The sequence below is a fragment of the Microcaecilia unicolor genome, chromosome 3 (genome assembly GCF_901765095.1).
Source record: "Microcaecilia unicolor chromosome 3, aMicUni1.1, whole genome shotgun sequence".
Taxonomy (NCBI): domain Eukaryota; kingdom Metazoa; phylum Chordata; class Amphibia; order Gymnophiona; family Siphonopidae; genus Microcaecilia; species Microcaecilia unicolor.
Window position 1 is genome coordinate 294,642,100 of NC_044033.1, and position 24,502 is coordinate 294,666,601.

Here is a 24,502-nt window from a genome sequence, read left to right on the forward strand (position 1 = left end):
CACATCTCAATATAACTCAAATAAATTCACCATTATAACCACACCAAACTTCTCACTTCCTGTGTCAGACACCCTGAAAATTCTTGGAGTTACCTTAGACCGGAATCTCACACTAGAAAACCATGTGAAACACAAAACAAGGAAGATGTTCCACGCTATATGGAAATTAAAAAGAGTAAAACCCTTCTTCCCAAGAAACATCTTTCGTAACCTGGTACAGTCAATGGTGCTAAGCCATCTAGACTACTGCAATGCACTATATGCGGGCTGCAAAGAACAACTCATCAAGAAACTTCAAACAGCCCAAAACACAACTGCTAGACTCATATTCGGCAAAACAAAATATGAAAGCGCCAAACCCCTAAGAGAAAAGTTACACTGGCTTCCACTTAAAGAACATATTACTACTACTACTACTTAACATTTCTAAAGCACTACTAGGGTTATGCAGCGCTATACAATTTAACATAGAGGAACAGTCCCTACTCAAAGAGCTTACAATCTAAAAGACAAGTGAACAGTCAGTCCGATAGGGGCAGTCAAATTGGGGCAGTCTGGATTTCCTGAATGGTAAGAGTTAGGTGCCAAACGCAGCATTGAAGAGGTGGGCTTTAAGCAAAGACTTGAAGATGGGCAGGGAGGGGGCTTGGCGTAAGGGCTCAGGAAGGTTGTTCCAAGCATAGGGTGAGGCGAGGCAGAATGAGCGGAGCCTGGAGTTGGCGGTGGTGGAGAAGGGTACTGAGAGGAGGGATTTGTCCTGTGAACGGAGGTTTTGGGCGGGAACGTAAGGGGAGATGAGGGTAGAAAGGTAGTGAGGGGCAGCAGACTGAGTGCATTTGTAGGTAAGAAGGAGAAGCTTGAATTGAATGCGGTATCTGATTGGAAGCCAGTGAAGTGACCTGAGGAGAGGGGTGATATGAGTATATCGGTTCTGGCGGAATATAAGACGTGCAGCAGAGTTCTGAACAGATTGAAGGGGGGATAGATGGCTAAGTGGGAGGCCGGTGAGGAGTAGGTTGCAGTAGTCAAGGCGAGAGGTAATGAGAGCGTGGACGAGAGTTCGGGTGGTGTGTTCACAGAGAAAAGGGCAAATTTTGCTGATGTTAAAGAGGAAGAAGCGACAGGTCTTGGCTATCTGCTGGATATGCGCAGAGAAGGAGAAGGAGGAGTCAAAGATGACTCCGAGGTTGTGGGCAGATGAGACGGGGAGGATGAGGGTGTTATCAACTGAGATAGAAAGTGGAGGAAGAGGAGACGTGGGTTTTGGTGGAAAGACGATGAGCTCGGTCTTGGACATGTTCAGTTTCAGTTGGCGGTTGGACATCCAGGCAGCAATATCGGATAAGCAGGCTGATACCTTTGCCTCGGTCTTCGCGGTGATGTCTGGTGTGGAGAGATACAGCTGGGTATCATCAGAATAGAGATGATACTGGAAACCATGAGATGAGATCAGGGAGCCCAGGGAAGAGGTGTAGATTGAGAAGAGAAGGGGTCCAAGGACAGATCGCTGGGGAACACCAACAGATAGCGGGATGGGTGTGGAGGAAGATCCATGAGAGTGAACTCTGAAGGTGTGGTGGGAGAGATAGGAGGAGAACCAGGAGAGGAAAGAGCCCTGGAACCCAAATGAGGACAGTGTGGCAAGAAGTAAATCATGATTGACAGTGTCAAAAAGCGGCGGATAGATCAAGGAGGATGAGGATGGAGTAGTGGCCTCTGGATTTGGCAAGGAACAGGTCATTACAGACTTTAGAGAGTGCTGTTTCTGTCGAGTGTAGAGGGCGAAAACCGGATTGAAGTGGATCGAGGATGGCATGAGAGGAGAGAAAATCAGGGCAGCGGCTGTGAACAGCACGCTCAAGTAATTTGGACAGGAAGGGTAGGAGGGCAGTAGTTGGAGGGACAGGTAGGGTGATGGTTTTTTGAGGAGAGGTGTGACTACGGCATGCTTGAAGGAGTCAGGGACAGTTGCAGTGGAGAGAGAGAGGTTGAGGATATGACAGATGGAGGGGGTGACAGTATGAGAGATGATGTTAAGTAAGTTGGTGGGGATGGGATCAGAAGAGCAGGTGGCCCATTTCGAGGAGGAAAGAAGGCGAGCGGTTTCCTCCTCGGTGATGTCAGGAAAGGAGGAGAAAGAGGCCTGGGTTGGTTGGTTGAGGGAGAGGGTTGAAGGGTGAAGAGGAGGAGATGGCTTGGTAGTGAACTCAAGGTTGATCTTTTGCACCTTGTCGCGGAAGTAATCGGCCAGTGATTGAGGAGAGAGCGAGGGGGGGGTGGGAGCGGAGGGCACTCTGAGGAGGGAGTTAAGGGTGGCGAAGAGACGATGGGGGTTGGAGCTGAGAGAATTGGTCAATTGGATGTAATAGCCCTGTTTGGCAAGGAATAGGGAAGAGTGGAAGGAGGATAGCATGAATTTGTAGTGAAGGAAGTCTGAATGGGTGCGAGATTTCCTCCAGAGGCGTTCAGCAAATCGGGCGCAGGAGCGAAGGTACCGGATGCAAGGGGTCAGCCAAGGCTGGGGATTAGTACGCTTTGTGGGACGGGAGGTGGATGGTGCGAGGATGTCCAGAGCAGAGGAGAGAGTGGCATTGTAAGCGGCGACAGCCTTGTCGACAGACTCAGAGGACATGATGGAGGGGAGGAGATTAGAAATACTAGAGGATAGGGTGGGAGGGTCAATAGCCTGGAGATTCCTGGAGGTAGTGGTTAAAGTTGGACGGGGCTGAGGGGGGGGGGGGGTGAAGAAGTGTGAAGGTGATTATGTGATGATCTGAGAGAGGAAGAGCTGAAGCATGGAAATTGGAGGGAGAGCCAGAAGAGGAGAGGACGAGGTCAAGACAATGGCCGTCTCGGTGAGTAGGGGTGGTGGAGCATAGCTAGAGGTTGAAGGAGGATGTTAGAGTGAGGAACTGAGAAGCGTGAGGGTCGGATTGGTCATCAACGTGTATGTTAAAGTCTCCGAGAATGAGGGACGGAGATGAGGGTTCAAGAAAAACGGAAAGCCAGGCATCGAAGTCGGTGAGGAAGGAAGAGAGGGATTTATTAGGGGGGCGGTAAATGACTGCCACTCTGAGTGGCAATGGGTAGAATAGCCGGATGGAGTGTGCTTCAAAGGATGAGAAGCAGTGAGACTGCGGTAGGAGGAGGGGTTGGAAACTACAGGAGGGCGAGAGTGGTAGCCAGACGCCTCCACCGCGGCCAGCTGGGCGGGGAGTGTGGGAGAAGAGATAACCTCCATGACAAAGGGTCGCGACTGAGGCAGAGTCGTCATATTAAACATTAAACGTCATATTACGTTTAAGGTCTGCACCCTGGTTCACAAAATCATCCACGGAGATGCTCCGGCCTATATGACAGACCTGATTGACTTGCCATCCAGAAATGCTAAGAGATCAACACGCACATTCCTGAATCTTCACTTCCCCAGTTGTAGAGGACTAAAATACAAACTAACACATGCATCTAGCTTCTCCTATATAAGCACAAAGAGGTGAAACGCATTGCCCATGGATCTGAAAATAATTCACAATCTAAATGACTTTCGCAAATCACTGAAGACCTATCTCTTTAACAAGGCATACCGCAATGACGCATATTAGGAACTGTAATACAACACAACACCTCTCACTTGATATCCAAATGTTTTCTCCTTATGCTTATTGTTTAGTTCTTGTAGATCATCTATATTCTCTGTACCATACAAATTGCATCTATACTCTGAAAGTGACGTGCTATTAATCTATCTCTTTAATCTATCAATATTCTTTAGGAAATGTCAACTGTCTCTTTCTACCCTGTAATGACAATCCATTATGTTACTTACTTAATCTATTATGTCATCCTGTTCTCTATTTAATGTCAGAGAAGATCCGCCAGCAAGCGGAGAACTCAAAATTGAGTCTTCAAACCTTCAATAAAGTTTTTTTATTTAAGAACATCCTCCAGTTTCTGGTATCCTTGGTCGTACTCCCACTTTTTGTACATTATCTCTATTTAATGTCAACTGTACCTTTCTACTCTGGAGTGGCAAATGCCATGAAGGAAAATTGTAAGCCACATTGAGCTTGCAAATAGGTGGGAAAATGTGGGATACAAATGCAGCAAATAAATAATAAAAATAAATAAATAAATACATACATACCAAATTACAGAGGTGGTAATACAGAATATTTTGGGATGGATGCACACGTGTCTACACTGAGGCAGGACAAAGTATAAGGAAAGTTTATGTGTGAATGCAGTGAACTTGTGAACCCAGTACAAGGAGCTTTCAATATGATAAGAACCTGGTATGGTCCAGATACTGCTGTCCCGGTTCTTACCCACAGGATGTCACAACACCTGCAAGCAGTGAAACCTGTCCTGCAAGCATGCTGACTGTAGCACCCGGGCTGACACCAATGACAACATGAAATAGTTACTTCAGCTACCTCATGCTGCTGCAGAGATGAACCAAACTGACCAGTGAACATGCAACAAGACAGAAGTTTCCACGTGCGACGAGAACCACAAGAGAAATTGTCTATGCAAGACCATCATGAACTGAACTTGACTGAACTGTTACTTTCCACACAAGTGTGTTACTGCCAAGAATGGCAAAAGAAGATTTGAATAATACTCATTTAGTATTAGTGCTATTGTATACATGCTTAACATAATTGTTAGTAATTTTGGTTTGCCTTATTCCAAATGAATTGTATAATATGATAATGAAATTAGAGATACTTTAGGTGTTTTCTAGGAAAAGACAATGGCGAAAGCTAGAAGGATGCTTCGCTGCATAGGAAGTGGAATGGCCAGTAGGAAAAAAGAGGCGATGATGCCCCTGTATAAGACTCTGGTGAGACCTCATTTAGAATATTGTGCATAATTTTGAAGACCACACTTTCAAAAAGATATAAATAGGATGGAGTCAGTCCAGAGGGTGGCTACTAAAATGGTCAGCTGTCTTCGTCATAAAGCATATGGGGACAAAGATCTCAATATGTATGCTTTGGAAGAAAGATTTTATTTATTTATTTATTTGTTACTTATATCCCACATTTTCCCACTCATGCAGGCGCAATGTGGCTTACAGAGAATTAAATAAGAGTACAAACTTAAAAGCTTAGGCAAGCATAAAAGAAGCAAGTAGGAGGGGAGAAACTAACAGCGTGAACTAGGCAGGGTAAGGGACAAGGGATGCATCAATCAACATGGTAAGTTGAGGGGTAAGTCTTAGCAAAGAGGAATGTCTTTAACAACTTCTTAAAAAGGGCATGGTCCACTTGAGCTTTAAGGTGACGAGGTAACGTGTTCCAGTGTTTGGGACTCCAATAACGGAAGGACGAGGCGAAGATTTTCTTGTACTTGACACCCTTACAATTCGGAAAATGGAGGTGGAGATAGGACTGAGCAGTAGGGTTGGCATTTCTAGGCGGAAGGTCGATCAAGAGGAGCATGTAATCCGGGGCAGCCCCATAGATGATTTTATGTGTTAGGGAGCAGATCTTAAAAGCAATGCGCTCCTGTACAGGCAGCCAATGAAGTTTAAAGCGCAGGGGTTCGGCGTGTGCAAAACGCCTTTCTCTAAGGATGAGCCTCGCCGCAGTGTTCTGATCCGTTTGGAACGTTTTCAATAAGGAGGCCTGGCAACCCACATAAATACCACTACAATAATCCAGATGGGATAGGACAAGCCAGTGGACAAGGGTACGAAACAAGTCTCTGGGAAGGAGGTATCTGATGCGCCGAAGCCTCCACATGGCCTGGAACATTTTTTTGGAGACCAAGTGTACATGATCAACCAGCTGGAGATGTGAGTCCAGATGCACTCCTAAAAGTCGCAGGCTGTTGGCAATCGGGAGGGCAGAGCCCAGAACTGGAAGCATTGTGTCAGATACATGAGCGTGCGTGGACGAGAGGATGAGACAATGAGTTTTTTCCCTGTTTAGCCTGAAGCGGAACACCCTGGCCCAGTGTTCTAAAGTGGAGAAACAGGCATCTATGAGGTTGGCAACTTCTGATACTGTGGAGTGAAAAGGGATGTAGACTGTAATATCATCCGCATAGATGAAAGGGTTGAGGTCCAAGTTTGCAAGTGCTGTGGCTAAAGGCATCATCATAATATTAAATAGGGTAGGTGAAAGGGGAGAGCCCTGAGGGACCCCACAGGAAGCATTCCACGGTTCAGAAGTGTAGGAGTTCACCATGACCTGGTAGGACCTTGAAGTCAAGAAACCCTTGAACCAATGCAAAACTGGCCCTCCTATACCAAAAGAGTCCAGTAGATGGAGCAGGAGTTCATGATCCACCATGTCAAAAGCGCTAGACGTCAAATTGCAGCAGAAGAATCTTCCGTCCAACAGATAGTTCTCGTCGAAAGTTAGATAAGATGGGAGAGGGGAGATATGATAAGAGACATTTAAATACCTATGCACATAAATGCACTGGAGGCGAGTCTCTTTCAATTGAAAGAAAGATCTGGAACAAGGGGGTATAGGATGAAAGGGAAAGGGGATAGACTCAGAAGTAAATGCTTCTTCATGGAAAGGGTGGTGAATTTGTAGAACAGCCTCCTGGTGAAAGTAGTGGAAACTAAGACAATATATGAATTCATGACAGCTTGAGACAAGTACATAAGATCTCTAATAGGGAGAGTAGATGGAATGGAAGGGCAGATTAGATAGGCCATATGGTCTTTATCTGCCTACATTTTTCTCTGTTTCTATTTGACAGGCATTTTGCAATATATAGTCTCAATCCTGACTATCCTACTTATTTCCACGAGGTGGAGGTGGATGGTCTGTGCCCTGAGAAAGGCAGGGACAAATCAAACTCGGGTATACATATAAAGTATCTTGTTGGGCAGACTGGATGGACCGTACAGGTCTTTATCTGCTGTCATTTACTATGTTAATATGTTACAGAATGGTACAGACCTGTTTTTTCTCAGTGAAAATTTGGCTCACATAGCTGTGAACTGAGCTTTCTAGAGGCCTCTCCCTAGGTATCCAAGGTCTCACCTTTTGGCCTCATTATCTGACATGCCCTTGTTTACACTGCTTTGTTTCTGAATCCCCTTCCCATAGCCAGAGATCTTCATTCTCTCTTATCAGTTAGTAACTAAGGGAGTGAAACATTCCTTTTTTTCTGTGGATGTGCATGCTACCCTGGCCAGGCTCTGCTCAAATGTACATATTTGGTTGGTCATCTTGGTCAAGTCCTGCCCCACCTGGGTTGGGCTGGGCAGAGCAGGAGTATAACTGCACTATGCACTGGTATTTTAGAGGAGAACTTCTTTGGAGCTTCTTTTTTCTTTGCCTTTTCCCCCCTGATATTTATTTATTTGTTGCATTTTTATCCTACATTTTACCACCTATTTGCAGGCTCAATGTGGCTTACATAATATTGTGAGGCGTTAGTCATCTGTGTGCACTGTAGAGGTATAGCCGCAAATCTCTGCATTACCTCCTCCCCATGCATGGGAGGTTAGAGACTGCAACGAATACCATCGATCTGTAACCAGAAGCTTTGTGAGCTTATTCTGCTGGCATCATACTCTATTTCCTGTGTGAATTTGTAGTCTTTGCACATTTGTCATCTGAAAATACAAAAGAATTATTTACAAGATAAATCTAGATCAACCCCTCAACTGTGTTGTGTGCATTGCATTGTTTTGTATTTGTGGCTCCAGACTGTAAACTGCAGTTACTTCCTGCTAGTTACAATTCCGAATTTCATAGGTCATACCCTTGCATCTGACCCTTTCCCTCCTTCCAGGGAGAGGCCTGGCTGAATCCCACTAGGTCCCGGCCTCATCATGTGTCTTTTCTCATTAGCCCTAGCTTCTGCCCTTCTGCCTTCCGGGTATACCTTCACCCCCCTCCCTTCATTTGCTGTGGAAAAAAAAGTCTACTTCTTGTTCCTATACACCACCTGCAATTGCATTGCCTTTTCACCACTTGTTTAACATTTATCATTGTTCAGTAGCTAACTCAACAGCTCTTCTGGTCTGAGGGTGCTGAACTGAAGCAATTCAGACAGCCTCATCCTGACTTGGTAGAACTCCTCTGGTTAAAGTTCACCCTTATGCAATAAGTGCCTGTTTGTTTGCATTAAAGAACAATTGGAAACTAATGGGTTGATACACCTCAGTCACTACTTATGGCCCCCATACACATTCTATTCCTTGCCCTGTCCCTTCCTAATCTTTTCCCCCTCCCCTCACCGCTATATACCGCACGACCTCTCTGCCCATCCATGTCCTCTCCTGTGCTGCTCACTACTGCATTACCCTACCCACCCCCCCATCCCAAACCACCTCACCATCTCTACTGTCCTCCTCCTCCTTCCTAGCTCTCAACCTTCATCACCTCCTTCCTTCCATGAACCCTTCCCCATTCCTCCTAAGCGCATCCCGTCTTCGTCGCCTTCGTCACCCTACCTCCCCCACCCTCCTCCGCACTCTCTTACTCCTTCTCCTGCTATCCGCGGGAGACATCAATCCCAACCCAGGTCCCCCACACCTGTCCTTGTCTCATCCAGGCAAACGTTTCCGCGATGTCTCCAATCTCATCTCTATTCTCCTCCTCCCCCCTTCTCGTGTGCCTTGTAGAATGCCCGCTCGGTCTGCAACAAACTTTCCTTCACCCATGATATCTTCATCTCCCGTTCCCTTCAACTGCTCGCCCTAACTGAAACCTGGCTCACCCCCGACGACTGCCTCAGTCACGGCCATATGCCATGGAGGCTATCTTTCCTCCCATTCTTCCCGCCCAGTCGTCCGCGGTTGCGGCGTCGGGTTACTACTTTCGCCCTCCTGCAGTTTTCAACCTCTCCTCCTACCGCAGTCTCACTGCTTCTCATCCTTTGAAGTCCACTCCATCCGTCTATTCTACCCGCTGCCACTCAGAGTTGCAGTCATTTACCGCCCCCCCCCCCCCCCCCCCCCCCGATAAGTCCCTTTCTTCCTTCCTTACCGACTTCGATGCCTGGCTCTCCGTTTTTCTTGAGCCCTCATCGCCATCCCTCATTCTTGGAGACTTTAACATACACACTGACGACCCATCCGACTCTTACGCTTCTCAGTTCCTCACTCTAACCTCCTCTTTCAACCTCCAACTGAGCTCCACCACCCCTACTCACTAATCTAGCCACTGTCTTGACCTCATCCTCTCCTCTACCTGCTCACCCTCCAATTTCTGCGCCTCAGCTCTTCCTCTCTCTGACCATCACCTGATCACCTTCACACTTCATCACCCTCCCCCTCAGTCCAGCCCAACACTAACCACTACTTCCAGGAATCTCCAGGCTGTCAACCCTCCCACCTTATCCTCCAGCATCTCTAATCTCCTCCCTTCCATCATGTCCTCCGAGTCCGTCGACAAGGCTGTCTCCACTTACAATGCCACTCTCCTCTGCTCTGGACATCCTTGCACCATCCATCTCCCGTCCCACAAGGCGTACTAATCCCCAGCCCTGGCTGACCCCTTGCACCCGATACCTTCGCTCCTGCACCCGATCAGCTGAACGCCACTGGAGGAAATCTCGCACCCATACTGATTTCATTCATTACAAATTCATGCTATCCTCCTTCCAGTCCTCCCTATTCCTTGCCAAACAGGACTATTACACCCAATTGACTAACTCCCTCAGCTCTAACCCTTGTCGTCTCTTCGCCACCCTTAACTCCCTCCTCAAAGTGCCCTCCGCTCCCATCCCCCCCTCACTCTCTCCTCAATCACTGGCTGACTACTTCCGCGACAAGGTGCAGAAGATCAACCTCGAATTCACCATCAAGCCCTCTCCTCCTCCTCACCCTATAACCCACTCCCTCAACCAACCAACCCAGGCCTCCTTCTCCTCTTTTCCTGATATCACTGAAGAGGAAACCGCCCATCTTCTCTCCTCCTCGAAATGCACCACCTGTTCCTCTGACCCCATCCCCACCAACTTACTTAACACCATCTCTCCTACTGTCACCCCCCCCATCTGTCATATCCTCAACCTCTCTCTCTCCACTGCAACTGTCCCGGACAACTTCAAGCATGCTGTAGTCACACCACTCCTCAAAAAACATCACTTGACCCTACCTGTCCCTCCAACTACCGCCTCATTTCCCTCCTACCCTTCCTCTCCAAGATACTTGAATGCGCCGTTCACAGTTGTTGCCTTGATTTTCTCTCCTCTCATGTCATCCTCGATCCGCTTCAATCCGGCTTTCGTCCCCTACACTCGACAGAAACAGCACTATCCAAAGTCTGCAATGACCTGTTCCTTGCCAAATCCAAAGGCCACTACTCCATCCTCATCCTCCTCGACCTATCCGCCGCTTTTGACACTGTCAATCACAACTTACTTCTTGCCACTCTGTCCTCATTGGGTTCCAGGGCTCTGTCCTCTCCTGGTTCTCCTCTTATCTCTCCCACCGTACCTTCAGAGTACATTCTCATGGTTCTTCCTCTACCCCCATCCTGCTCTCTGTGGGAGTTCCCCAAGGATCTGTCCTCGGACCCCTTTCTCTTTTCAATCTACACCTCTTCCCTGGGCTCCCTGATCTCATCTCATGGTTTCCAATATCATCTCTATGCTGACGACACCCAGCTTTATCTCTCCACACCAGACATCACTGCGGAAACCCAGGCCAAAGTATCGGCCTGCCTATCCGACATTGCTGTCTGGATGTCCAACTGCCACCTGAAACTGAACATGGCCAAGACCGAGCTTATCGTCTTCCCACCCAAACCCACTTCTCCTCTCCCTCAACTCTCTATCTCAGTTGATAACACCCTCATCCTCCCCGTCTCATCTGCCCGCAACCTCGGAGTAATCTTCGACTCCTCCCTCTCCTTCTCTGCGTATATCCAACAGATAGCCAAGACCTGTCGCTTCTTCCTCTATAACATTAGCAAAATTCACCCTTTCCTCTCTGAGCACACCACCCGAACTCTCATACACTCTCTCATTACCTCTCGCCTTGACTATAGCAACCTACTCCTCACTGGCCTCCCACTTAGCCATCTATCCCCCCTTCAGTCCATTCAGAACTCTGCTGCACGTCTTATCTTCTGCCTGGACCGATATACTCATATCACCCCGCTCCTCAAGTCACTTCACTGGCTTCCGATCAGGTACCGCATACAATTCAAGCTTCTCCTACTAACCTACAAATGCACTCGATCTGCAGCCCCTCATTACCTCTCTACCCTCATCTCCCCTTACGTTCCTACCCGTAACCTCCGCTCTCAAGACAAATCCCTCCTTTCAGTACCCTTCTCCACCACCGCCAACTCCAGGCTCTGCCCTTTCTGCCTCGCCTCACCCCATGCTTGGAATAAACTCCCTGAGCCCATACGCCAGGCTCCCTCCCTGCCCATCTTCAAATCCTTGCTCAAAGCCCACCTCTTCAATGTCGCCTTCGGCACCTAACCACTACACCCCTATTCAGGAAATCTAGACTGCCCCAACTTGACATTTCGTCCTTTAGATTGTAAGCTCCTTTGAGCAGGGACTGTCCTTCTTTGTCGAACTGTACAGCGCTGCGTAACCCTAGTAACGCTCTAGAAATGTTAAGTTGTAGTAGTAGAAGTAATGGGTTGATATTCAAAGCGATTTAACCGTACAGGAGAGCCTCCTGTCTGATTAAATCATTTGCACCATAACCAGACAGTGCTGCTGGATAATAGCACAAATCGCCCTTGCACTATCTGGATAGTACTGGGGTGGTCTGTGGGCAGAATCTGGGCAGAGCGGGGGAGAGCCAGTACTTAACCAAAAGGCTGTCCTAACTTGCCACTAGAGGACACGGTGGCCATTTTGAGGTCACAGCCTCAGTGGTCAGGTGCAAATGGGCATTGTTCCTGCCCATAGGACTTTCTAGACCACCAGAGACATCATAGGTAGGACTGGGGGGAGAGACAGTGGGGAATGGGGACCTGTTTGGGGGGCATCAACTTGTTTTTGTTTGTGTGTAGGGGGGGGGGGGAATCAGATAGGTGAGGGCACCTGCTTCACCTTATGTAGCTCCCGGCCAATAGTCACATGTCAGCATGGCATTGGATATTCAACGCTGGTGCCTGGACATTGCTCAGCATTGTCTTGGCCTAATTCTGCCCACAGCACTCAGATTTTCCAAAAACACTGGACCACCACCAGCTAAATATTGACTGGTAAGAGTTTAGAGTCTTCTCCTGTTAAATATTGAAGTGGTTTACCTCACTGTAGAATACTGTAATGGAGGGTCATGTGAAAGCAGTTACAAGAAATCTCACATAATTCTGTGTCATATTTGCATTATTTCTCTGTGTCATGTCCATTATCCCCTGTTCTGATTATTCTCCAGTATTATTTTCACTTACATGTTCCCTACAGTCTGAGGACAACCCCTCTTCTCCGTTCTATGAACCGTCTACATCATGTGCAAGAAAATCTAAATTTTCTTCCAATAACTCATGTTCCATGGGAAATTAACATTTTGGAAAAGCTCTTATTCCTCTGTACTCACATCCACATGCAGCCAGAGCCCATGTTTCTTGCATACGGTTGCAATTTCATTGAGGGGGTCAAAGGCACCCAACACGGTCGTGCCAGAGGTCGCACTCACCAGGAATGGAACTCTGTCCTGAAATGCAACAGGTACAACCATCAATGCCAGTGTCTGGCAAAAAGGTGAGAGGGTAACAAACGTCGATCAAATTTTGGTTTCAGTTTTGGCTTCAGTGGTGATACTGGCCCAAAATTGATATTCAGCTTGTTTTGATTTCAGCCAAAAATGACAGTGCACTTTCTGCTGAAACCGAAACTATGCTGTGCAGCCCCCACTCCCTCCCTCCTCCGAAACAGAAGCATCTCCCTTCCCGAGGCCTACTGTTTCTCCAACCGTAAGTCCTCCCCCCAAAACTGTCCCTGCCCCAGCCAGCAGCCTCCTCCCCCATCCTCCAAAGAGCACAGCTCCCCTCCCACAGCCCCCTTCCAAATAGAAGCCTCCCTCCCTTCCCTCCAAAGAGAGCCCCCCAGATCTACTGTATCATTGGTATTGTAGTGGCTAGCGGGGGCAGGAACAGTCCCCAGTCTCTCCTGCCCACGCCGTGTTCTCAGTCAAAATATACCTTATAAAGCACCTGGCCAATACCAGACCTCCCTATGCTCTCCAACTGTTCTGTTTTTTTTTTTTAATACATGGATGAATAATAAGCCATCCACAATCTCAGGAGTCTAGCTCTCCAGTCTTCCACAGACCTTCCTGCAACAGAAAATGTCCTCTCAGAAGACATGCTGGTAGCAGGGATGCACAGGATCCCCCGTGCAACTTTTGCTAGTTTTCATCAGCTCTTTGCTTTTTTTTTTCCAAAATGTCAAAACAATATCATCCCCAAAATTATCTTATCAATTTTCCTATACAATCTTTAAGGGGTATTTGATATTGGATCCATCAGATAACCATGTCACCACCATTCAGGCTGTAATTATGGTAACACAGAGAGAGCAACGGATATGTTTCCAGCTTTTGTTGAGGAGACGTACCTTGATACAGCATTTAGTGCGAATCATGAATTCATGTCGGATTAGATGTCTCCGAGATGATTAACATTTTAAAAGAAAAATAGAAAAGAAGAAGAAAAAAATATAGTGATATTCTATCTAAGCTAAGTGCAATTTTGATTATATCTTTGAGTCAATGAATGAAGGTTTAGGAATATTACAGCCTGAATGGTGGTGACATGATTATCTGATGGATCCAATATCAAATACCCCTTGAAGATTGTATAAGAAAATTGTTAAGATAATTTTGGAGTTGGGTAGTAACAAAGAACTGTGCATGAGGAACCCCCTCCATCAAATATAATATTGATACCGTTTGAATAAAACAATATCATCAGCATCAGTTGAACATAAATAACTGCCAATTCATTAACAGCAGTCTTCTGAGGAGACATTGCTCAAAAAACTTCTAATGTTAACATCTATCTTCATTCTTTTGGAGGGGCTTGGGGTCTCTTCCACGGATGTGACGCTTTCTGGAAATGTGGATTGAGGAGGATCCTGATATGTTGATGGATTTGAGTTTTCCATTTCAAGCTGTTGGTATCACCTTCTCAAAGATTTGGTTTCCTGTGTTTTTACATCCTCTGGGAAGATAATTGGATTATCTTTCAGCCATGGGCATAGAAGGGAAGTAACACTGTTTAATGAATGAACAGGAAAATAAGTGCACTTGAAGCAATCGAGGGCATAAGGCAGGGCTGGGGGGAGGGGGTACCTATGACAAGAGCCATTTTGAAATACAGATTACAGAAGAATAGGTCACTGTAAGCCTTACTATAAAGTCTCCAACTGTGATTCTAAGTCCCAACTCTGTCCTTCTCCTTCAACTGTGCTCCTTCTACTTTCCTCATACAGCAAAGATACTTACCTGTAGCATGTATTCTCCGAGGACAGCAAGCTGATTATTCTCACATGTGGGTCGGCGTCCGCGTCAGCCCGAGAATCGGCATTTTGCAATAGCAAAAACAAAAAAGTTTTGCCAGAGTCTTCTGGCGCACGTGTAGCACGAACCGCACATGCGTGGACTGATTTCCCGCCTGTCGTGCAAGCACGTACCTCAGATCAAAAAGCATAAGAAATAACAAATTACAAGTCCAAAGAGGAGGTGGGAGGAATTGTGAGAATAATCAGCCTGCTGTCCTCGGAGAATACCTGCTACAGGTACGTATCTTCGCTTTCTCACAGGACAAGCAGGCTGCTTATTCTCATACGTGGGGTATCCCTAGAATCCATGTTCACTCAAAACAATGAACATTGGTCAATTGGGCCTCGCAACAGCGAGGACATAGCATAGGTTAACCTGAAACTATATACAGCTAGCTGAGAGTGCAGCCTGGAACAGAACAAAATGGGCCTAGGGGGGGTAGAGTTGGATTCTAAACCCCAAACAGATTCTGCAGCACCGACTACCCAAACCAACTGTTGCGTTGGGTATCCTGCTGAAGGCAGTAGTGAGATGTGAATGTGTGGACTGATGACCACATTGCAGCCTTGCAAATCTCTTCAATAGAGGCTGACTTTAAGTGAGCCACCGACGTAGCCAAGGCTTTAACATTATGAGCCGTGACATGGCCCTCCAGAGTCAGCCCAGCTTGGGTATAAGTGAAGGAAATGCAATCTGCTAGCCAACTGCAGACTGTGCATTTTCCGATGGCGACTCCCCTCCTGTTGGGATCGAAAGAAACAAACTGGGCGGACTGTCTGAAGGGCTTCGTCCGCTCCAAGTAAAAAGCCAATGCTCTCTTGCAGTCTAAGGTGTGCAAGCTGCTCTCGCCAGGGTGGGCATGAGGTCAGGGAAAAAAATGTTGACAAGACAATTGACTGGTTCAGATGGAACTCTGACAACACCTTCGGCAGCAACTTAGGGTGAGTGTGGAGGACTACGCTGTTGTGATGAAACTTAGTATAAGGTGCATTCACTACTAAGGTCTGAAGCTCACTGACCCTACAAGCTGAAGTAACAGCCACCAAGAAAATGACCTTCCAGGTCAAGTACTTCAGATGGCAGGAATTCAGTGACTCAAAAGGAGATTTCATCAGCTGCATGAGAACAACATTGAGATCCCATGACACTGGTGGAGGTTTGACAGGGGGCATTGATAAAAGCAAACCTCTCATGAAGCGAACAACTAAAGGCTGTCCAGAGATCGGCTTACCCTCTACACACCGATGATAAGCACTAATTGCACTGAGGTGAACCCTTAAGGAGTTGGTCTTGAGACCAGACTCTTGACAAGTGTAGAAGGTATTCAAGCAGGGTCTGTGTAGGACAAGAGAGAGGATCTAGGACCTTGCTGTCATACCAGACGGCAAACCTCCTCCATTTGCAAAAGTAACACCTCTTTGTGGAATCTTTCCTAGAAGCAAGCAAGACTCAGGAGACACCCTCTGAAAGACCGAAGGAGGCGAATTCTAGGGCCTCAACATCCAGGCTGTGAGAGCCAGAGACTGGAGGTTGGGATGTAGAAGCGACCCCTCGTTCTGCGTGATGAGAGTTGGAAAACATTCCAATCTCCACGGAACAACTCCAGAAGAAGAGGAAACCAAATCTGACGCAGCCAGGATCTTGGTTCCGCGGTCTTGCTTGAGTTTCAGCAAAGTCTTCCCTACTAGAGATATGGGAGGATACGCATACAGAAGAAGGCCTGTTCCCCAATGAAGGAGAAATGCATCTGACGCTAGTCTGTCGTGGGCCTGACGCCTGGAACAGAACTGAGGGACCTTGTGATTCATCTGAGTGGCAAAAAGATCCACCAAAGGGGTGCCCCACGCTCGGAATTTCTTGTGGGCAACTCCCATGTTCAGTGACCACTCGTGAGGTTGCATTAATCTGCTCAGCCTTGTTGGCCAGGCTGTTGTTTACATCTGCCAGATAAGTGGCCTGGAGAAACATGCCCTGACGGTGTGCCCAAAGCCACATCTGAACAGAGTCCTGACACAGAGGGCGAGATCCGGCGCCCCCCTGCTTGTTGGTGTAATACATTGCAACCTGATTGTCTGTTTGAATCAAGATGATGTGGTTGGACAACCATCTCTGAAAGCCTTCAGAGTGTTTCACATCGTTCGTAATTCCAGTAGGTTGATCTGAAGACCTGTTTCCTGGAAGGACCAGGCTCCTTGAGTGTGAAGCCCATCTACATGTGCTCCCCACCCTAGGAGGGATGAAACCGTCGACAGCACTTTTTGTGGCTGAGGAATTTGGAATGGCCGTCCTATTGTCAAATTGGATTGTCCACCACTGAAGAAAATTTCAAAATTCGATGGACAGTTGGATCACATTCTCCAGATTCCCTGTCCCTCCAACTACCGCCCCATCTCCCTCCTACCCTTCCTCTCCAAGACACTTGAGCGCGCAGTCCACAGCCGCTGCCTTGATTTTCTCTCCTCTCATGCCATCCTTGATCCGCTTCAATCCGGTTTTCGCCCTCTTCACTCGACAGAAACAGCACTTTCTAAAGTCTGTAATGACCTGTTCCTTGCCAAATCCAGAGGCCACTACTCCATCCTCATCCTCCTGGATCTATCCGCCGCTTTTGACACTGTCAATCATGACTTACTTCTTGCCACACTGTCCTCATTTGGGTTCCAGGGCTCTGTCCTCTCCTGGTTCTCCTCCTATCTCTCCCACCGCACCTTCAAAGTTCACTCTCATGGATCTTCCTCCACCCCCATCCCCTTATCTGTTGGTGTTCCCCAGGGATCGGTCCTTGGACCCCTTCTCTTCTCAATTTACACCTCTTCCCTGGGCTCCCTGATCTCATCTCATGGTTTCCAGTATCATCTCTATGCTGATGACACCCAACTGTATCTCTCCACACCAGACATCACCGCAGAGACCCAGGCAAAGGTATCGGCCTGCTTCTCCGACATTGCTGCCTGGATGTCCAACCGCCACCTGAAACTGAACATGTCCAAGACCGAGCTTATCGTCTTTCCACCAAAACCCACTTCTCCTCTTCCTCCACTTTCTATCTCAGTTGATAACACCCTCATCCTCCCCGTCTCATCTGCCCGCAACCTCGGAGTCATCTTTGACTCCTCTCTCTCCTTCTCTGCGCATATCCAGCAGATAGCCAAGACCTGTCGCTTCTTCCTCTTTAACATCAGCAAAATTTGCCCTTTCCTCTCTGAACACACCACCCGAACTCTCGTCCACGCTCTCATTACCTCTCGCCTGGACTACTGCAACTTACTCCTCACCGGCCTCCCACTTAGCCATCTATCCCCCTTCAGTCTGTTCAGAACTCTGCTGCACGTCTCATATTCCGCCAGAACCGATATACTCATATCACCCCTCTCCTCAGGTCACTTCACTGGCTTCCGATCAGATACCGCATTCAATTCAAGCTTCTCCTTCTTACCTACAAATGCACTCAGTCTGCTGCCCCTCACTACCTCTCTACCCTCATCTCCCCTTACGTTCCCGCCCGTAACCTCCGTTCACAGGATAAATCCCTCCTCTCAGTACCCTTCTCCACCACCGCCAACTCCAGGCTCCGCTCATTCTGCCTCGCCTCACCCTATGCTTGGAACAACCTTCCTGAACCCTTACGCCAAGCCCCCTCCCTGCCCGTCTTCAAGTCTTTGCTTAAAGCCCACCTCTTCAATGCTGCGTTCAGCACCTAACCCTTACCGTTCAGTGAATCCAAACTGCCCCAATTTGACTGCCCCTATCGGACCGACCGTTCACTTGTCTATTAGATTGTAAGCTCTTTGAGCAGGGACTGTCTCTCTTTGTTAAATTGTACAGCGCTGCGTAACCCTAGTAGCGCTCTAGAAATGTGAAGTAGTAGTAGTAGTAGTAGCATGATACCACTGGGAAGCTAGGGTCCACTGAGCTGATCTCATATGAAGATGTGCCATGGGTGTTACATGTATTGTACAGGCCATGTGCCCTAAAAGTCTCAATATCTACTTAGTGGAAGTTTCACTATAGTGCTCACTTAATCTTAGAATTTCTGGAGGAAAGCCTCTGTTTGTCCCCTTTCCCTATTGTAATGTCATGTGACTCTCAGGAACTAAATTCTTCACTGGCTCAAAACTTCCACTGTTTTAATTCAATTTTTTTATATTTTTTAGTGCATTTTTATCTTTAAGTAACAATTTCAAATATTATTCAGCATATAGCACTTTTTATTTTCCCTCTGACTCCCATGAATGCTCCTCTTCAGTATCGGATAATACCTCTCTTAAGGAATTCAAAGACTGAGCCTGCCTTGACGCCGAGGATCGACGTCCCCGATGGCGATGGCTAGAGGCTGACGCCCGCATGGACTGCAGCAAAGCTTCCTCCACCGACGTCGAAGGGGAGTTGACCTGGGTGGCAGTCGACACCGGTGCTGAGGACAGGGACCTCACCGCAGGCAAAGGGCCAGATGCTACTGTAGCAGATGGTATAGAAGACGCAAGCACCCCCAACACTGAAGCAGACTGGCGCAGCAGTCCTTCCAGAAGCTCTGGAAGCAAGGCCTGGATGTGCTCGTCAAGAGCCGCCATCGGAGAAGGTTGCGGGGGTCGGTGGAACAGCCGGTGGCAGAATCTGCTGAGGCGGCTCAGGTGCAGGTCCCGGGCTGCTAAGAGATCGGCGAATTGGCACCTCCTGTATAGAGGGGGAGCGATCCTCTTGGTGCTGATGCTTCCCAGGTGCCGAATCCCTCAATGCTCCGGAGCTTTCGGCACCGTGTGTAGAAGGAGATCGATGACAGTGCTTCTTCACCTTCGCTCGATGTCCGTCATCGAGACTCCTTGGTACCGAAGAGAATGACGTGGAATCCTCACGTCACCGTGGGGTCGGTCCTGGGGGGCTTGCATAGCATAGGTCTCGAGGCAGGTGGAGACCCACTTGATGCCTCACTGCTCCCAGCGCAACTTGGTCTCTCAGCAGCCATTATCTCTGCTCCTGACGTTGATGTGTTCCTCGATGTCGATGCCGATGACCTCGGTACCGACGTCGATGCTGGCGTCGAAGGACAGGACCGAGCCCCAAAAGGTTTCTCTCATTGGGCTTCTCGAGCTACTTGGGTCCGTTTCTTCATACGAAGACACAGATTACAAGCAGCTGGGCTGTGGTCGGGCCCAAGGCACTAGATACACCAGGAATGGGTATCAGTACCTGAGATAGTCCGGTTGCACCAAGTACGTTTGAAGCCACTGGGTACGCGCTTGTGCAAGAGGCAGGAAATCGGTGCGCACTGCATGTGCGCCAGAAGACTCTTGCAAAACGTTTTTGTTTTTGCTATTGCAAAATGCCAATTCCCAGGCCAATGCGGACGTTGATCCATGTGTAAGAATAAGCAGCCTGCTTGTCCTTGGAGAATAGTCACTATTGCCACTTAATGCCACACACTGGACCCCATAAAATGATGCATCTTGCCTGCACACTATTTAACTGTTTGGTGGCAGTGGTGGGAAATGTAGCCAACAGAAGAGACCAATCAGGTCCCTCTTCTTGTGACGTTAGGGGAGGATCATTGTGGAGGAAGCGGTCCATCACGGAGTCAAGTCTCTGACCAGCAGCACTGGAACTACTGCTGCTGGTTGTGCTTTTATGGTTCGTACAGCTGCTGCCAGAACAGGCTGTGTGGGAGCTGGCAGCCAAAACTCTTAGCCCGTATGAGAGACGTGTCTAGTGGAAGTGACAATATCGCTGGAACAAGAAACACAAGACCCTCCAGCTCACCTGGCTCCATCAGAAGGTCTCTGGTGGCCAGGCAGAGGCAGTAGCTGTGGCTACCTCAGGCACCATGCTGCTTCTGCTGGTAGGCGAGCTGGAGGCACTGGTGCTCCTCAGCATCTAGCTGTGGTGGGACAATGCCAGGGCACTGCTGCTCGTGTGCTTTCTTCTGGGTTGCACAATGCACACTCTTTGCTTTCCTGATAGGGATAGGGACTAGGACCTGGACCCTACTGGCCAGTGGTCCTCATTCCCCCACATTTTCTGCACTGCTTGGAGCTGCTGCAGGCCCCATGAGGCGCTCCACATGCCTGGTGGCTACTGGATAGGTAAGAGCCCCATGGTCGACCCATCTAAGCTGCTCATTTTTACCATTCCCGCAGTATGCTGACATACAGATATTAGCCTCGTTTAGTTCTAATGATCCTCTTGTGGAGGCTTCTCTTACCACCACAATAGAAAAGATATTGCTATGGATTAAGTCAAATAATAGAATGAAACTATGCTTATCTAAATCCAAAATTATGCTGTTCTTCTGTAGCCCCTTTCTACCAGCCCTATCCCACTGGTGGTTTTTTGGGAAACACCATCTCCACTTCTGACACCCTTAGGATCCTAGGGGTAACTTTTGATACAGGTCTGTCTTTCTCAGCCCGCACTTCCACTGTGGTCTCTAAAAGATTTTACCGGCTTCATCAAATTAGATCCCTCCGTCCTTGAGCCAGGTGCGCTTAGAATATTTCTAACTAACAACCATCAACTAATGAGGAACACTTCTTAAACATACACGTGGTTGTCTAAATTGGTGCATGACTCACAGAACACATTCTTCATCAGTTAAAACACCCTCCGTATGTATGTGTGTATACTATCTTTTGAATTTATTTTTCTTTTTGCTTTTTAATTTTTAATGTCTTAGCATGTAGCATTTATTTTCTATATCCTCCGACGGGGTCCCATTTCACCAGTCCAAAATTTGAGGCTTTGCCAAGGAATTGTGCTTATGCTGTTATCTAGAATCAACCAAAAGTCCACAATAATGAAAGGAAATAATCCTGAGAAATTCTACAAGGTTTCCAAATTTTTTTGTTTGAAAAAAAATTTTGTTTTTTAAACTGTTCACCGATGTGAATGTCCACAAACTCGAGCGCAGAGGAGAAGGAATCAGTGGTGATTAACATATCAGATTACAAGTTAACTCCTTCTAATCATTCCCTTTTATCAAAAGGATTGTCTTTTGTACCAGCAAACAGTTTGATGCCTTCCAGTTCAATATAGATATGGAGAGATTCATCAGAAGACTTCAGCTTCGTATTTATTTTGATAAAAAGGAGGAGAGTTATGATCGCACGAGATTATAGTCCAAATCCTCTTGGATCCCACCCATCCCTTTGAACCCCATTGTAAGAATTTTCAAAGAAATGGTGACAAGAAAAGTGTTAGCTACTAGTCAAGAGACAGCAGTTTGTAGACAATTTGTCTAAAGATGAGTGGGACTCCCTAAGGTCATTAAGAAATAATGAACAGATAGTTATTAAGTGAGCTGACAAGCAAGGAGCGGTGACTATACAGAATCGAGCGGATTATATACAAGAAATAGAAACCCAGCTAGCAGAAGGAGGAGTTTATAAAGAACTAGACCAAGATCCCACTTCAGTTACAATTAAAAACAAAAGAAATCACACAACTGGGGATCGAAGAAGGGTTTTTGACCCAGAAAGTGTTTAGACATTTGAACAGACAACATCCTATTATTTCAGTGATGTATACTTTACCGAAAAACACAAGCAATTAAGGAGCCCTTTGGGGCGACCAATATTATCTTCACGGAGATCGCTTCTAGAACCACTGGCACATTTGTAGACTATTTTTTGAAACCCTGGGTAGTGGTTACTCCATCGTATGTAAAAGACACTAAACATTTTTTGAATGTACTTAAAAATGTCAATATTACATCAACTAAAGAGATCCTATTGGTGACTTTAGACATCAGATCTCTGTATACATCTATACCTCAAGATGAGGCACTTCGGTTATACAGAAGGTATTAAATAGGAGACCTTATCCTCTGGAAGTTCCTACAGAATTTTTGATGCAATTAGATACGGTGTCCAATTGCTGTCTTGGCATGTCAGGGGGACCAGTGGACTACAAATGCTGGCTCCTCCCACGACCAAATGGGTCGTTTCTGAGATGGACGTCCTTGGTTTCGAAGATCGCCGAAAATCAGAAATGTCCATGTCTAGGGACGACCACATTTAAGGATTTGGATGTCCCTGATGGTATTTTCGAACAAAAAAATTTGGAAAAATTGAAGACTTTTAGAATTTCTCGGATTATTGCCTTTCATTAATTTGGGCTTTTGATTGGTTGATTCTAGATAATAACATAAGCACATTTCCTTGACAAAGCCTGAAGTTTTGGACTGGTGAAACGGGACCCCATCGGAAGATATAAAAGATAAATGGAACGTGATCAGACATTAAAAATTAAAAATCAAAATAAATTCAAAATTTAATATACACGCATATGTATGGAGGGTTTTTTGTAGCTGATGAAGAATGTGTTCTGTGAGTTATGCAACTTTATAAATTTTGACTGCAGACAGACAGAGGTTTTTTCCTCCGGAAGTAAAAAAAGAAAGATCAGCCATCACCACAGTTTAGGCAACCATGGTAAAATTATGTATCATACCTGATAATTTTCTTTCCATTAATCATAGCTGATCAATCCATAGACTGGTGGTTGTGTCCATCTACCAGCAGGTGGAGATAGAGAGCAATCCTTTTGCCTCCCTATATGTGGTCATGTGCTGCCGGAAACTCCTCAGTATGTCGATATCCAAGCTCCATCCACAGGACTCAGCACTTAGAGAATTACACCCACAAAGGGACACTCTGCCCAGCTCACCACCGCCGAAACGGGGGAGGGGAATTAACCCAGCTCATCCCCACACAAGTGGGGGAGGGGAATCCATCCAGCTCATCCCTGCGGAGCGGGGGAGGGACACCACCCCGCCGATGCGGGGGGATCTGGCTTATCCTGCAACCGCAACCGCGGGAGGAGCTGACTGACCCTAACACCGCCGAAGCGGGAGGGGTACAAAGCTGCCCTACAGCCGCACGAAGCGGGAGGGAGCGCCGGCAGAAATTAAGTCTCAATCCAGCCCCGTAAAACGGAGGGGAGAGGAATGCAGCAGCTCACTGTAACACAAATTCGTCTCAACTCTTGAAGAATCCATTGAAAAACTTGAACACGAAGTCCTCCTGAACAGGAACTGAAGACTAAACTTGAACCTGAAATGCAACCAGAATATAAACAATACAGATATCTGGGAGGGGCTATGGATTGATCAGCTATGATTAATGGAAAGAAAATTATCAGGTATGATACATAATTTTACCTTCCATATCATCATGCTGATCAATCCATAGACTGGTGGGATGTACCGAAGCAGTACTCACCCAGGGCGGGACATAGAAATCCCTGACCGCAACACTGAAGCTCCAAACCGGGCCTCCGCCCGAGCAGCCACAGTCAAGCGGTAATGCCTGGAGAAGGTATGGGCCGATGCCCAAGTTGCCGCCTTGCAAATCTCTTCCAAGGAGACGGACCCGGCCTCTGCCATCGAGGCCGCCTGAGTTCTAGTGGAGTGAGCCTTCAGCTGGATAGGTGGCACCTTCCCCGCGGCCACATAAGCCGCTGCAATGGCTTCCTTGACCCATCTTGCCACTGTAGGCTTAGCAGCCTGCAGACCCTTACGAGGACCTGCAAACAGGACAAACAGATGATCCGACTTCCGGAAATCACTGGTCACTTCCAAGTATCTGATGATGACTCGTCTCACATCCAGATATTTGAGAGCAGAGTATTCCTCTGGGTAGTCCTCCCTACGAAAGGAAGGGAGACAGAGCTGCTGATTCACATGGAAGCGAGAAACAATCTTGGGCAGGAAGGAAGGCACTGTGCGAATAGTCACTCCTGCCTCAGTGAACTGCAGAAAAGGCTCTCGACATGAGAGTGCCTGGAGTTCGGAAACTCTTCTGGCTGAAGTGATAGCCACCAAAAAGACTGCTTTCAACGTCAGGTCTTTCAGAGATGCCCTAGACAAGGGTTCAAAAGGCGGCTTCTGCAAGGCTCTTAGCACCAGGTTGAGATTCCGCGCAGGCACCACTGAGTGCAGAGGAGGGCGCAGGTGATTAACTCCCTTGAGAAAGCGCACCACATCTGGCTGCGAAGCCAGGGAAGCACCCTTCAGGCGGCCCCTGAAGCAAGCCAGAGCCGCTACCTGGACTTTAAGGG

The 24,502-nt window shown here is 47.4% G+C and overlaps 1 protein-coding gene across 2 annotated transcripts in view; it reads right to left on the bottom strand.

Moving 5' to 3' along the window:
- Positions 1-24,502, bottom strand: part of CSAD (cysteine sulfinic acid decarboxylase) — a 324,205-nt gene that overhangs the window by 160,255 nt on the left and 139,448 nt on the right. For both annotated transcript variants that reach the window (XM_030198185.1, XM_030198186.1), the window contains one exon: positions 12,488-12,604. In XM_030198185.1, coding sequence (XP_030054045.1) covers positions 12,488-12,604 — 117 coding nt within the window. The remainder of the gene's footprint in view (positions 1-12,487; positions 12,605-24,502) is intronic.